At 39.9% G+C, this 13,530-nt stretch overlaps 1 protein-coding gene across 1 annotated transcript in view; it reads left to right on the top strand.

The window, feature by feature from the left end:
• Positions 1-13,530, top strand: part of LOC140730631 (uncharacterized) — a 37,864-nt gene that overhangs the window by 9,280 nt on the left and 15,054 nt on the right. Inside the window, exons 2-4 of the mRNA XM_073051350.1 lie at positions 1,456-2,803; positions 10,685-11,647; positions 12,160-12,254. Coding sequence (XP_072907451.1) covers positions 1,458-2,803; positions 10,685-11,647; positions 12,160-12,254 — 2,404 coding nt within the window. The 5' untranslated portion in view covers positions 1,456-1,457. The remainder of the gene's footprint in view (positions 1-1,455; positions 2,804-10,684; positions 11,648-12,159; positions 12,255-13,530) is intronic.

Below are 13,530 nucleotides of genomic sequence, written 5' to 3'. Positions count from 1 at the left end.
GATACACAGGACAGTGAGGAAAACTATAGAGCTTGCAGCAGAATCTGGGTTAGCTGGAAAAATGGGCTGAAAAATGGCAGGTGGAATTTAATGCAGGCGAGTGTGAGTTGTTGCACTTCAGTAGGACCAACCAGGGTAGGTCTTACAGAGTGAACAGTAATTAAAAGTAGATCTGTTATCACAGTACATATATGTCACTATATACAACCCTAAGATTAACTTTATTCCACTTTGCTACTTTTAGGGTGTTACATGTCGGCCATCATATTTAGTATATCAGAGCATCAAGACATGCACATCTCTTTGGTTGTAAACTCTTTAGGGCACATGGAGAATGAAGATGGTCATGTACAAATGTAGTTTCTTACTCTGTTTCTTTCTTAATTTTAACATTGGAATTATTTTTTCACCTTGAGAAGTTCCGTGAGATTACTTTTATTTCAGAATGCTGCTCAATTATCTGCAGTGGCTGTCTATGTCACTCTTTAGTATTTTCTTGAACCTTTTTTTTTAAAAATGATCTTGTATGTACTTGCACCTTTTGTTAGATATTAATTTGCTTCTAGTGGTTGAGAAGATATTTATATTGGCTACATTATCCAGCTGGTTCTCAGTTGATGCCATAAATTAAACTATTGACACAGCAATTAATTATAAATATACTGCTGTCACACTTTAAATCTTTATTTTGATGTTTTCAATATTCATGGAAAAGCTTTTTTTGCAGCTTTTTGGGAAAAGCTTCTGCAGCTTGGGAAAAGACTTTTTTTCTCCTATAACATTTATTTGTAATGCTTTTGGTGTTTCAATTTTAAATTTTGTTATTACAGTTATCAGATTACACCATAAGCCAAAATTTTGTGTCATCATGTGTCTTGTTTCAGTAGCACAGCTAACACTTGGCCTAGAGATTGTACTTCATAATTGCACAGCAGCAACAGAAGCCCAGCCCATTGCTAGTGGTTAATGAATAATGATTAAATCTGGAACCTTGTTGTTTCTCTAGAATGGGGGAAGAAAAGGTTAAATGGAATTTTCAATCACAGTCGTTTGCAACAGGACCATATGTTCACCAGGGAATTCTTACACTGTGAACACATTTCTTGTTGCTCTTCAGATCCTTGAGCAGCTACTTTGAAGTTTGGAAATCTCTTGATTATAACTGATAGAAGTGATGGTAGGAAGATCATAAAGTTGCACTAGCCTCCATTATCTAATGTGATGGAGTCTGGAAGTGTGCTTCTAAATAGTTTTTCAACTAAGGTTTATTTCCCTGATCTATGTCAGAACATGGTTTGGCCTTCAAAATGGAGTTACCGACTTTTGAAAAGCAAATTCACTCAAAATATTGCCTGTTTTCCTTAATGTAATAAAGTCACTGATTAGGAAGTAAGAGTAAACTTAAATGACCAGTAATTTGTTCAATTTGTATGCTTTCCTTTTCTTTTTTCAAAGGGATGGATCCATCCAAAGTTACTATGGAATCGAAGGATGCTGCTTCAAATCTCTTGAGCACATTGCATACCTTTTACCAATTTGGCCATCTGTGTGATGTAACTGTCCATACAGAACACCTTGGAGTTCAAGAAGAGTTTGCTGTTCACAGAGCAGTGTTGGCTGCCTCAAGCAATTACTTTAGGGAAATATTCCTAAGGGATGAGCTGTCTGTAAAAAAGGAAGCTACAGTCACCTTGCAGGATATTTACACTGAGGATTTTACTTCGTTTTTGGAGTTTGTATACACAACAAAAATACAGATTGATCCACAGAATATATATCGAATGCAAGAGGTTGCTGAAAGATTAGAATGTAAGGATCTTGTGGAAGCCTGTGAACAGTTGAAGGTGAAGCTTTTGACACAAAGTTTAGATGTAAAGGAACAAATCTGCAAAGAGCCCCAACCTCCTAATAAACCCGAAAATGATTGGAGTAAAACGTATTCACGGGATCTGGACAACCAGAAGACAGAGGATTCATCCAAGACTGTTGCTGTGCCAGACGGAAACAGACCTTGGGACAAAGTACCAAAAAAGAATACATTTAAAAAAAAACAATCACAATTGGATGACTGGGTACAACAGAAAAGTAAAAAAAATGTCACTGGGTCAATCACTGTCATTGATCAAAGCACAGGAATAGGTAAATCAACAGCACATGCCACAAAAAATGAGAACATGAAGAATGTTAATATTGTTGATGAGATTACTGAAAAAGATAGCCACGGGGTTAATCCAATAATCCAGGCTGATTCTCCGGAAACTAGAATTGTGATCAAGAAGTTCCACTATCTAGAAGATGAAGATGGAATACAGGATGAACTTGAAAGTGCAGATAACTGTGAGTTGAAAAAAGTAACTCGGAGTGCCTCCAAACGCATGGCTCAGAATTATACATGTGATAAATGTCACCAGACTTTTCGGTTTTTGAAACGCTATCAAGCTCATATGAGTTCTGAGCATGACATTACTATTGTGGTAAAGTACAGCTGCAATACGTGTTCTCAGCTATTTACTAATTGTCATAACCTAAAGCAACATAGACAGACTGTTCACAACGATGCGCGTCCCTTTGCATGTTCATTGTGTTACAAGCGATTTAAACGCAAAAAGGACATCAATGACCATATTAGGAAGGTGCATGAGAAGAAAAGAGCTCCTCAGACCTGTCCTTTTTGTAACAAAGTTATTAGTTCAAAATATGCCTTGACTGTCCACATCAGAACACATACAGGAGAGAAGCCTTACAAATGCCAGCATTGCCCTGCCAGCTTCGCCCAGCGGTCTGCTTACAACTCTCACACAAGGTATTCCAATTCTTCTATATATTGCTATGTTTCTTAATAAGCTAATGTTGCTTTTCACAATAATTATTGAAATCAAAAATAGTACCAAACTATTTGTAGTCCTGTTAGAGTTAAATACAGAACAATACAGTATCTTGTTTAAAATTCAAAATTCCCTTCAATACTGTACCATTAGTATTCTGTATATCCCCTTTCAGTAGGATCTATTCGTATTGTCTGATTGTGTTTAGCACGGAATTTGTAAATGCACTGACATCCATAAACATAGAAAACCTACAGCACAATACAGGCCCTTTGGCCCACAAGGCTGTGCTGAACATGTCCTTACTGAGAAATTACCTAGGGTTGCCCATAGCCCTCTACTTTTCTGAGCTCCATATACCTGTACAGGAGACTCTTAAAAGACCCTATCGTATCCGCCTCCACCACCGTCGCCGGCAGCCCATTCCACGCACTCACCGCTCTCTGCATAAGAAAAACCTACCCCTGACAACTCCTCTGTAACTACTTCCAAGCACCTTAAAACTATGCCCTCTTGTGCTAGTCATTTCAGCCCTGGGACAAAGCCTCTGACTATCCACACAATAATGCCTCTCATCATCTTATACACCTCTATCAGGTCACCTCTCATCCTCCATCACTCCAAGGAAAAAAGGCCGAGTTCACTCAACCTATTCTCATAAGGCATGCTCCCCAATCCAGGCAACATCCTTGTAAATCTCCTCTGCACCCTTTCTATGGTTTCCACATCCTTCCTATAGTGAGGCGACCAGAACTGAGCACAGTACTCCAAGTTGGGTCTGACCAGGGTCCTATATAGCTGCAACATTACCTCTCAGCTCCTAAACTCAATTCCACGGTTAATGAAGGACAGTGCTCCGTATGCCTTCATAACTACAGAGTCAACCTGTGCAGCAGCCTTGAATGTCCTATGGACTCAGACCCCAAGATCCCTCTGATCCTCCACACTGCCAAGAGTCTGACCATTAATACTATATTCAGTCATCATAGTTGACCTACCAAAATGAATCATCTCACACTTAACTGGGTTGAACTCCGTCTGCCAAGTCTCAGCCCAGTTTTGCATCCTATCAATGTCCCGCTGTAACCTCTGACAGCCCTCCACATTATCCACAACACCCCCAACCTTTGTGTCATCAGCAAATTTACTAACCCATCCCTCCACTTCTTCATCAAGGTCATTTATAAAAATCACGAAGAGTAGTGGTCCCAGAGCAGATCTCAGAGGCACACTACTGGTCACTGACCTCCATGCAGAATATGACCTGTCCACAACCGCTCTTTGCCTTTTGTGGGCAAGCCAGTTCTGGATCCACAAAGCAATTTCCCCTTGGATCCCATGCCTCCTTATTTTCTCAATAAGCCTTGCATGAGGTACCATGTCAAACACCTTGCTGAAATCCAGATACACTACATCTACTGCTCTACCATCATCAATGTGTTTAGTCACATCCTCAAAAAAATTCAATCAGGCTCGTAAGGCATGATCTGCTTGTCACAAAGACATGTTAACTATTCTTAATCATATTATGCCTCTCCAAATGTTCATAAATCTTGCCACTCAGGTTCTTCTCCATCAACTTGCCAACCACTGAAGTAAGACTCACTGGTCTATAATTTCCTGGGCTATTTCTACTCCCTTTCTTGAATAATGGAACAACATCCGCAACCCTCCAATCCTCTGGAACCTCTCCGGTCCCCATTGATGGTGCAAAGATCATTGCCAGAAGCTCAGCAATCTCCTCCCTCGCCTCCCACAGTAGCCTTGGGTACATCCAACTTGATGCTTTCCAAAAGCTCCTGCACATCCTCTTTCTTAATATCTACATGCTCAATCTTTTCAGTCTGCTCTAAGTCATCCCTACAATCGCCAAGATCATTTTCTTTAGTTAATACTGAAGCAAAGTACTTATTAATTACCTCTGCTATCTCCTCCGGTTCCATACACACTTTTTCACTGTCACACTTGATTGGTCCTATTCTCTCACGTCTTATCCTCTTGCTCTTAACGTACTTGTAGAATGCCTTGGGATTTTCCTTAATCCTGTCCACCAAGGACTTCTCATGGCCCCTTCTGGCTCTCCTAATTTCTTTCTTGAGCTCCTTCCTGCTAGCCTTATAACCTTCAAGCTCTCTATCATTACCTAGCTTTTTGAACCTTTCGTAAGCTCTTCTTATCTTCTTCACTAGATTTACAACAGCCTTTGTACACCACGGTTCCTGTACCCCACCATCCTTTCCCTGTCTCATTGGAATATTTGCAGATCTCCACCCAAATATCTCCTTAAAATTTGCTACATTTGTTCCGTACGTTTCCCTGAGAACATCTGTTCCCAATTTATGCTTCCAAGTTCCTGCCTGATAGCCTCATATTTCCCCTTTCTCCAATTAAATGCTTTCCTAACTTGTCCGTTCCTATCCCTCTTCAATGCTATAATAAAGGAGATAGAGTTGTGATCACTATCTCCAAAATGCTGTCCCACTGAGAGATCTGACAACTGACCAGGTTCATTTCCCAATACCAGATCAAGTATAGCTTCTCCTCTTGTAGGTTTATCCACATATTGTGTCAAGAAACCTTCCTGAACACACCTAGCAAACTCCACCCCATCTAAACCCCTCACTCTAGGGACATGCCAATCAATATTTGGGAGATAAAATCTCCCACAACAACCCTGTTATTATGACCTTTCCAGAATCTGTCTCCCTATCTGCTCCTTGATGTCCCTGTTACTATTGGGTGGCCTATAAAAAAAAACACCCAGTAAAGTTATTGACCCCTTCCTGTTCCTAACTTCCACCCACAGAGACTCCGCAGACAATCCCTCCATATCTTCCTCCTTTTCTACAGCCGTGACACTATCTCTGATCTACAGTGCCACGCCCCCACCTCTTTTGCCTCCCTCCCTGTCCTTTCTGAAACAGCTAAACCCCGACACTCAAAGTAAACATTCGTGCCCCTGAGCCATCCAAGTCTCTAATGGTCACAACATCATAGCTCCAAGTACTGATCCAAGTCCTAAGCTCATCCACTTTGTTCATAATACTCCTTGCATTAAAATAGACACATCTCAAACCATCAGTCTGAGTGCGTCTCTTCTCAATCACCTGCCTGTCCTCCCTCTCACAGTCTCCAAGCTTTCTCTATTTGTGAGCCCAGCACCTCTTCCTCTGTCCCTTTAGTTTGGTTCTCACCCCCAGCAATCCTAGTTTAAACTCTCCCCAGTAGCCTTAGCAAACCTCCCTGCCAGGATATTGATCCCCTGGGATTCAAGGGCAATCTGTCATTTTTATACAGGTCACTCCTGCTCCAAAAGAGGTCCCAATGATCCAGGAATCTGAATCCCTGCCCCCTGCTCCAATTCCTCAGCCACGCCTTTATCCTCCACCTCACTGTATTCCTATACTCACTGTCGCCTGGCACAGGCAGTAATCCTGAGATGACTACCTTTGTGGTCCTGCTTCTCAACTTCCTTCCTAACTCCCTGTAGTCTGCTTTCAGGACCTCCTCCCTTTTCCTGCCTATGTCATTGGTACCAATATGTACCACGACCTCTGTCTGTTCTCCTTCCCACTTCAGGTTATCTTGGATGCAATCAGAAACATCCCAGGCCCTAGCACCTGGGAGGTAAACTACCATCTGTGCTTCTTTCCTGTGTCCACAGAATTGCCTGTCTGACCCCCTAACTAAAGAGTCCTCTATCACTACTGCCACTCTCTTCCTTTCCCTACCCTCCTGAGCCACAGGGTCAGACTCTGTGCCAGAGGAGCAGCCACTATTGCTTCCCCTAGGTAGGCCGTTTCCCCCCCCCCCCCCCCCAAGAGTATTCAAGCAGGAGTACTTATTGTCAAGGGGGACAGCCACAGGGGTACCCTCTAGAATCTGACTCTTACCCTTCCCTCTTACCTACTTATCTGTCTCCTGAGTCCCTGTTGTGACTACTTGCCTATAGCTCCTCTCTATCACCTCTCACTCTCCCTGACCAGATGAAGGTCATCGAGCTGCATCTCCAGTTCCCTAACGCGGTTCCTAAGGAGCTGCAGCTCGATGCACCTGGTGTAGATGTGGCCATCTGGGAGGCTGGGTGTTTCCCGGATCTCTCACATCTGACACCGAGCACAGAAAACTGGCCTCACACATGTACTTCCTGTCTGTATTCTACACAGGCAACCTACCTTGCCTCGATCCGTTATCGTTGAAGCCCTCCTACTGTGTCTCCTCTACTCCATCATCCACTCCGCTGATGCCCACTCTGTAAAGCTGTCTCCTTTTAAACTCTTCTCGCTGTACTAACTGGCTGACGTCCACGCACTTGGGCAGTCGTGCCTCAATCAAACCACTGAAGATGTAACAGTCTCCCTTCAAATTCTTCTCACTTTTAAACTCTTCTCACTGGCTGACATCCACGTGCTTGTGCAGTCATGCCCCGATCAAACCACTGAAGAAATGATCTGTTCAAGTGCAGTATATTTATCAAGGATATTTGAGGATGTCTAGTCCCCCAGTGGAATCTTTTGAGTTTTATAAAGATATAACCAAATAATGTAACTAATTTTGAACATTGAACTTTTTTTAAACAATTGATTCTACCACTGGATATTCTTTGGTTATTATGTTACTTTAAAAACGTAAGAAATAGGAGCAGGAGTAGACCATCTGGCCCATCATGCTTGCTCCGCCATTCCATAAGGTTATGGTTGATCTGACGATGGACTCCTCTCCACTTACCTGCCTTTTCCCTATAACCCTTTATTTCCCTATTATTACAAAAATCTATCCAACCTTATCTTAAGTATATTTACTGAGGTAGCCTCCACTGCTTCAGTGGGTAGAGAACTCCACAGATTCACCACTCTTTGGGAAAAGCAGTTCCTCCTCATCTCCATCCTAAATTTACTCCCCAAGTATTGAGGCTATGTCCCTAGTTCTAGTCTCACCTACCAGTGGAAACAACTTTCCTGCCTCTATCTTATCTACCCCTTTCATAATTTTTATATAGTTTCTATAAAATCTCCTCTTATCCCTCTGAATTCCAGCGAGTACAGTCCCAAATGACTCAACCTTTCCTCATAGTCAACCCCTTCATCTTTGGAACCAACCTGGTGAGCCTCATCTGCACCGCCTCCAAAGGCAGTATATCCTTAAGGAGGGAGATCAGAACTGCACACAGTACACCAGATGCAGCCTCACTAGTGCCCTGTATAGTTGCAGCATAACCTCCCTGCTCTTTAATTCACTCCCTCTATCAGTGAAGGCCAACATTCCATTTGCCTTCTTGATAGCCTGCTACACCTGCAAACCAACCTTTTGTATTCATGCACAAGCACTCCCAAGTCCCTCTGCACAGCAGCATGTTGCAATCTTTTACTATTTAAATAATAATCTGACCTTACATTTGTCCTTCCAAGGTGGATGACCTTGCATCTACCAACATTATACCCCATCTGTCAGACCTCTGCCCACTAACCTATCTATGTTTCTCTGCAGACTCTCTGTGTCTTCAATTTGATATTCCATTCAATTTAGTGTCATCAGCAAACTTGGAAACACTACACTCAGCCCCCTGCTTCCAGATCTTTAATGTATATCGTGAACAGTTGTGGGCCCAGCACAGACCCCTCTGGCACACTGCTCACTCATGATTGCCAACCAGAGAAATACCCATGTGTCCCAACTCTCTGCTTTCCATTGGTTAACCAATCCTCTATCCATGCTAATACATCACCCCCAACTCTGCATTCATATGGATAAGTTTCTTTTGTGGCACCTTATTGAACGCCTTCTGGAAATCCAAGTAAATAACATCCATCTGTTCCCCTCTATCCTTTGTGCTCATAATATCCTCAAAGAACTCCAGTAAGTTTGTCAAATAGGACCTGCCTTTGCTAAATCCATGCTGCGTCTGCCTGATGGATTTATTTCTTTTCAGGTGCCTCGCTATTTTTTCTTTAATGATAGCTACCAGCATTTTCCCAACTACAGATGTTAAACTGGTCTAAAGTTACCACATTTTTGTTTACATTTTTTTTATGAACAGAGGTGTGACATTCACCTTCTTCCAGTCTGCCGGGACATGCCCAGAGCCAGAGAATTTTGGTAAATTATCACCAAAGCCTCTACTATAACCTCTGTCCTTTCTTTCAGTACCCTGGGATGCATTCCATTAGGATCAGGGGACTTTTCTATCTTTAGGCCCACAGCTCACTAGAGTCCTCTCTCGGGACGGTCTTTCAAATTGTTCCCAGGTGTAGCGCATCTTCAAAGATCCTTCCCCTCCCAAGCATGAGGTCTTTGGAACTCCTGTTGGTGTTTCTGTAGCACTGGGCTTAATGGGGTTGCTAGCCCCATGCACAACCTTCCTCCTTTCACAGCCGGACTTGGGACCATCCATGGCGGAGTTACAGAATTAGAGTCCTTCCAATATATTTATAAAGAATACATAATTTTTTTTAGAACTGCCCCAGTCAATAAAGCAAAGAAACCTTTCTAAAATCCACGTATTAATTGTAGCATTCTCAAGTCTTGATATTTCTTAGAAAATGAATGGCAAATATTGTATGAATTTCTGATTGTTTACCCCTCTTCCATCTGAAACAAATGCAAATCAGTTTTAAAACTGAGCTACTTGTTCTAAAAGGAATCTTTATACTCTGGTGATAATGCAACCAATATTAAAAATTCTGATGGCATGTAATAAAAAACCCAACGATTTAGCATGTTAATGATGGTGAAATGTTCACTTTTGTAAGAGCTGAAGTGATTACTGGAAAAATAATAAAAGGTGCAAAACAGAATTCTATGGTACATTTGTGTTTTTCAGGTAGCCAAACTAATATTCATCCATCAACAACACTGATAAGAAAATATTGTTATCAGTGTATTTGTTTTATGTGTTCAAAATTCAAAATTCCTTATAACAACACCAATGGTACTACAAAAACAATTAATTAGGATGTCTCAAAGACATGGTAAGGCACTATATTCTTTATTGTTTCCTTATCACCCTGCGGAAAGTGCCTACCTACATTTATAGTTTCAGTTTAGGAATGCTGTGGAAATCAAATCCAACTATTATGATATAGTGATTTTGATATGCCACACACTATACGACCATGTGGGCCCTCAAGATTCCCCCTTTCATTCATTGATCATTCTGCTTATAACATCCGATAATTGTTCAGAGATAGAATTATTTCTTTTAAATAATTGCTTACATTAAGAACTATAGTCACATTAAAAACAAAAGATACTTTCTTGGCATTTCTTCTGAAATGCAAAAGAAGACCCTGAAATTATTTTTTCATCTTCCTGATTCAACTGTCTTTAAGCAAGATCAAACAATCTCTATCAGATCATATTCACTGAATATTTTGAAATGTTAACAGAAGAAATAAGAGCTTTTATATGTCTAAGCTTGAGATATGCAGTATGTTAAAGTAATTTGAATACTTAACCAACTGTACCAAAGAAATTATGTTCTGAATGTATTGAGTATGAATTTCGAAGGATATGCAAATAATTGTATATTGTGCTCCACAGAAGCAATTGAAACAAAAGAAAGGTACTCGTCATTCTCCTTACTGATGGATGGCTGCATACAGTTCCAACAAATCTGTGAATGTGAATTATTTCTGCATCACTTATTTAAATGTATTATTGATGGAAAATCAAACCACTCGTAAGCAATGTCCAAGAGATGTTAATTTGCTGCTGTTCACTAAATAAGATTATGCGCATCAAAGATTAAGACATGATTCTTATTCCATAATTGATGTGTTTTTATTTCTGATCAAAAGGAAAGCATTTATACTTTTTGAACTTGAATAATAATATTAAATTAAGTGTATTTTTTTTTACAGAAAGATACATGAATCTAGTCAAGAGAAGAAGCCACCACTTATATACTGGAAAGTAGTGCCACAGGTAGATAAGCCAGATGAAAATGCTAGTATTGTCATGGATGTCAGTACTAACAGAGACAAATGGGATAGATCAGAAGATAATGACTTGGTCGTGAATGCTAGCAATAACAAGGAAACATGTGATGAAGAGCAACAGAGTACATCTCATAGAGAAATTACAGAATGCAGTGATATAAATGAAACTGAAGAAGATAAGGCCAAAGATACAAAATATACAAATGCACAAAATGGCCTACCAAATAACAAAGGATGTCATGTTATGAATGAAGATAGTGGAGATGATGAAACTGAAGACTTTGAAAATGATGCTGAAGAAGAGTGTGGAGTAGAGGGTAACAAAGAAAATAGCACAGAGTATGAGGACGATAATGATAAAGATGTAGACTACTCAAATGAACATGATCCTGAACCAAGTGATTCTGATAAGGACTCTGAAACAAGGAAAGGCAGTAAAAAAGGAAGATCACAAAAATCAAATCACATTATTAAATGTGATAAGTGTGATGATGAATTTGAGTCCAGAAAGGAGTATGTGATTCACTGCAAGGACATACACCAGTCACTACCTGGGAAAGTATATCGCTGTGAGATTTGTGGCAGGGCTTTTGCCACCCACAACAGCTGGAAAGAGCACTGTGCTTGTGTTCACAGCGATGAAAGACACTTTGCTTGCACTCAATGCAATGCTACATTTAAGAGGAAAAGGGATGTACGGACCCACTATGCTCGGAAGCATGAAGGGCGTAAAAAACGTTCACTATGCTCTGTTTGTGGAAAGATTCTGAGTTCACGAACTGCGCTGGTATTCCATATGCGGACACACACAGGAGAGAAGCCTTATGAGTGCTCCATATGCCGTTCTCGATTTGCCCAACCATCACAGTTCAAAATTCACACAAGGTCACATCTTTACACATCTTTATGTTTGTCCATTTTTTAAACAACCTTTGTGTGTTTGTACAAAGTATTCCCTTCTGATATTAAGGTCAACTGGGCAAAGCCCTGTTGTTTCTCCCTTTCTTGTGTGATTTAACTTTAATTATTTAAAATTCTGTGCCATAGGTTGACAAATCTATATCTGATGTGATGTTTAAATTGCCTGATAAGCAGAAAAGGAGCTATCTCCTCATGTATGCCTTTAGAAGTTAGAACTTGAACTATGTTGCCCATTTGATTGCTTTTGCTAAGCAGTAACTTGCAAATGGAAGTAAAACACATAGTTGTTGGCTAGCATTACACATCTTAAAGAATTCCAGGATTTGCAATCATATTTGCACACAAATGAATTTTAATTTTGCCTATCTCTCTAAAATTCCATATCATGTGGTATATCTATTTATTTTTGGAACTTATTGAAACTATTATTGTGGATAGACAAAAAATTTAAAACTTTATTTTTGTACAAATTGCAGGTCACACACTGGAGAAAAACCCTATGTTTGTGAGTATTGTGGAGTCTGTTTCACTAATAAGGCTCAGTTAAATGGCCATAAGAGAACACATACAGGTAAGCAACGATCCTGGAATATATTATGAGATTTTTTGCAGAATTTCATAATACTTTTGACATGTATTTGGTAGTTATCTAGTGCAGTCGCTATCATTTGAATGGGTTGCTGACCTGCATTATAATCCTACACCTCTTCACACTTTGTTTGAATCAGATGCTTTCAACTTACGTATATTGTGTATTAAATACACTTTCTTTTAAAAGTACTGTTATGTATTTTTAAGTACTTAAAGTAAATGTTTCTCAACTGTTCCTAAATGTTTCTGATGTTCAGACACTAGTGCAACTAGTGGAATAGGCTTTCTGATAGAAAGCCATTGGGGTAATCTGAGCAGGAAAGTTTCCAATGGCTACAGCCTCATTGTCACACACTGTCCACTCCATTCTGAAAAACACTGTAGCTATGAGGCAAGCAAGGCTTTGGAAGTCGTGTAGCTGCAGAAGGCCAGTAAGTTGCTGATAGCTTGTGAGAAGTGAATAACTATTACTAATGTTGATCCATCACTATCTGGTCCATTGCTCCTCTAAAAGCTATCTGGTGTCTATAAAATTGTCATTTGAAACAATGAAAAGACTATGTGAAACAATTAATTGCTGGGGTATGTCCCATATTTATCAACCACCAAAATCTGTATATCCTAATCTATACAGTTTTTTGGGTTTCACCTTTAATGCATCATTATACATTAGTAGTTATACAAAGATTATTGCAGCTTTCATGTATAAAGCACTTTTCAGGATACCATTTTCAAAGTAAAATCAATCCAGAGTAACAGAATTTTCTTTAAAAAAATGTATTTGTAAAACCTTGAAGAACAATTTCTCCCTGGTGCAATGCCTGTACCAAACTGCTTTTGTAAAAGTGATCTTTTTATTTTAAAAAGAAACAGTCATAGGTTTCCAGCATCATTAGGGAACAGTCAACTCTTTCTCTTCTACACTATAAGCCAAGTCTTAATTGATGTATTTAAAATATTATATTTGGGATTAACTGCATTCTGCTTCTCAGTTTAAAAAAAAAAGTTTTTTGTTTGATTTCACTTAATTGGTGCAGCTTGAGTAGAATATCTAATTAACCATCAGTACCCACTCGATTCCTCGTGGAAAGATACCAGTTTAATTCCTCAGGTAGATTGAGTTTTCTCATCTTTGTACCTCCAGCAGAGAGGGAAAACTGACCAGGATTCCTACTCATAATTGCTGTCAGTGATTGCTGGTGAAATTTTCATGCATGGAAGCAGAATACCGCATGGACCTGGCATTCTTGAATCTA

The sequence above is a fragment of the Hemitrygon akajei genome, chromosome 7, assembly GCF_048418815.1.
Source record: "Hemitrygon akajei chromosome 7, sHemAka1.3, whole genome shotgun sequence".
NCBI classification, from domain to species: Eukaryota; Metazoa; Chordata; class Chondrichthyes; order Myliobatiformes; family Dasyatidae; genus Hemitrygon; species Hemitrygon akajei.
Note: the sequence above shows the minus strand (reverse complement) of the source record. Positions and strands in the feature narration are given on the sequence as shown.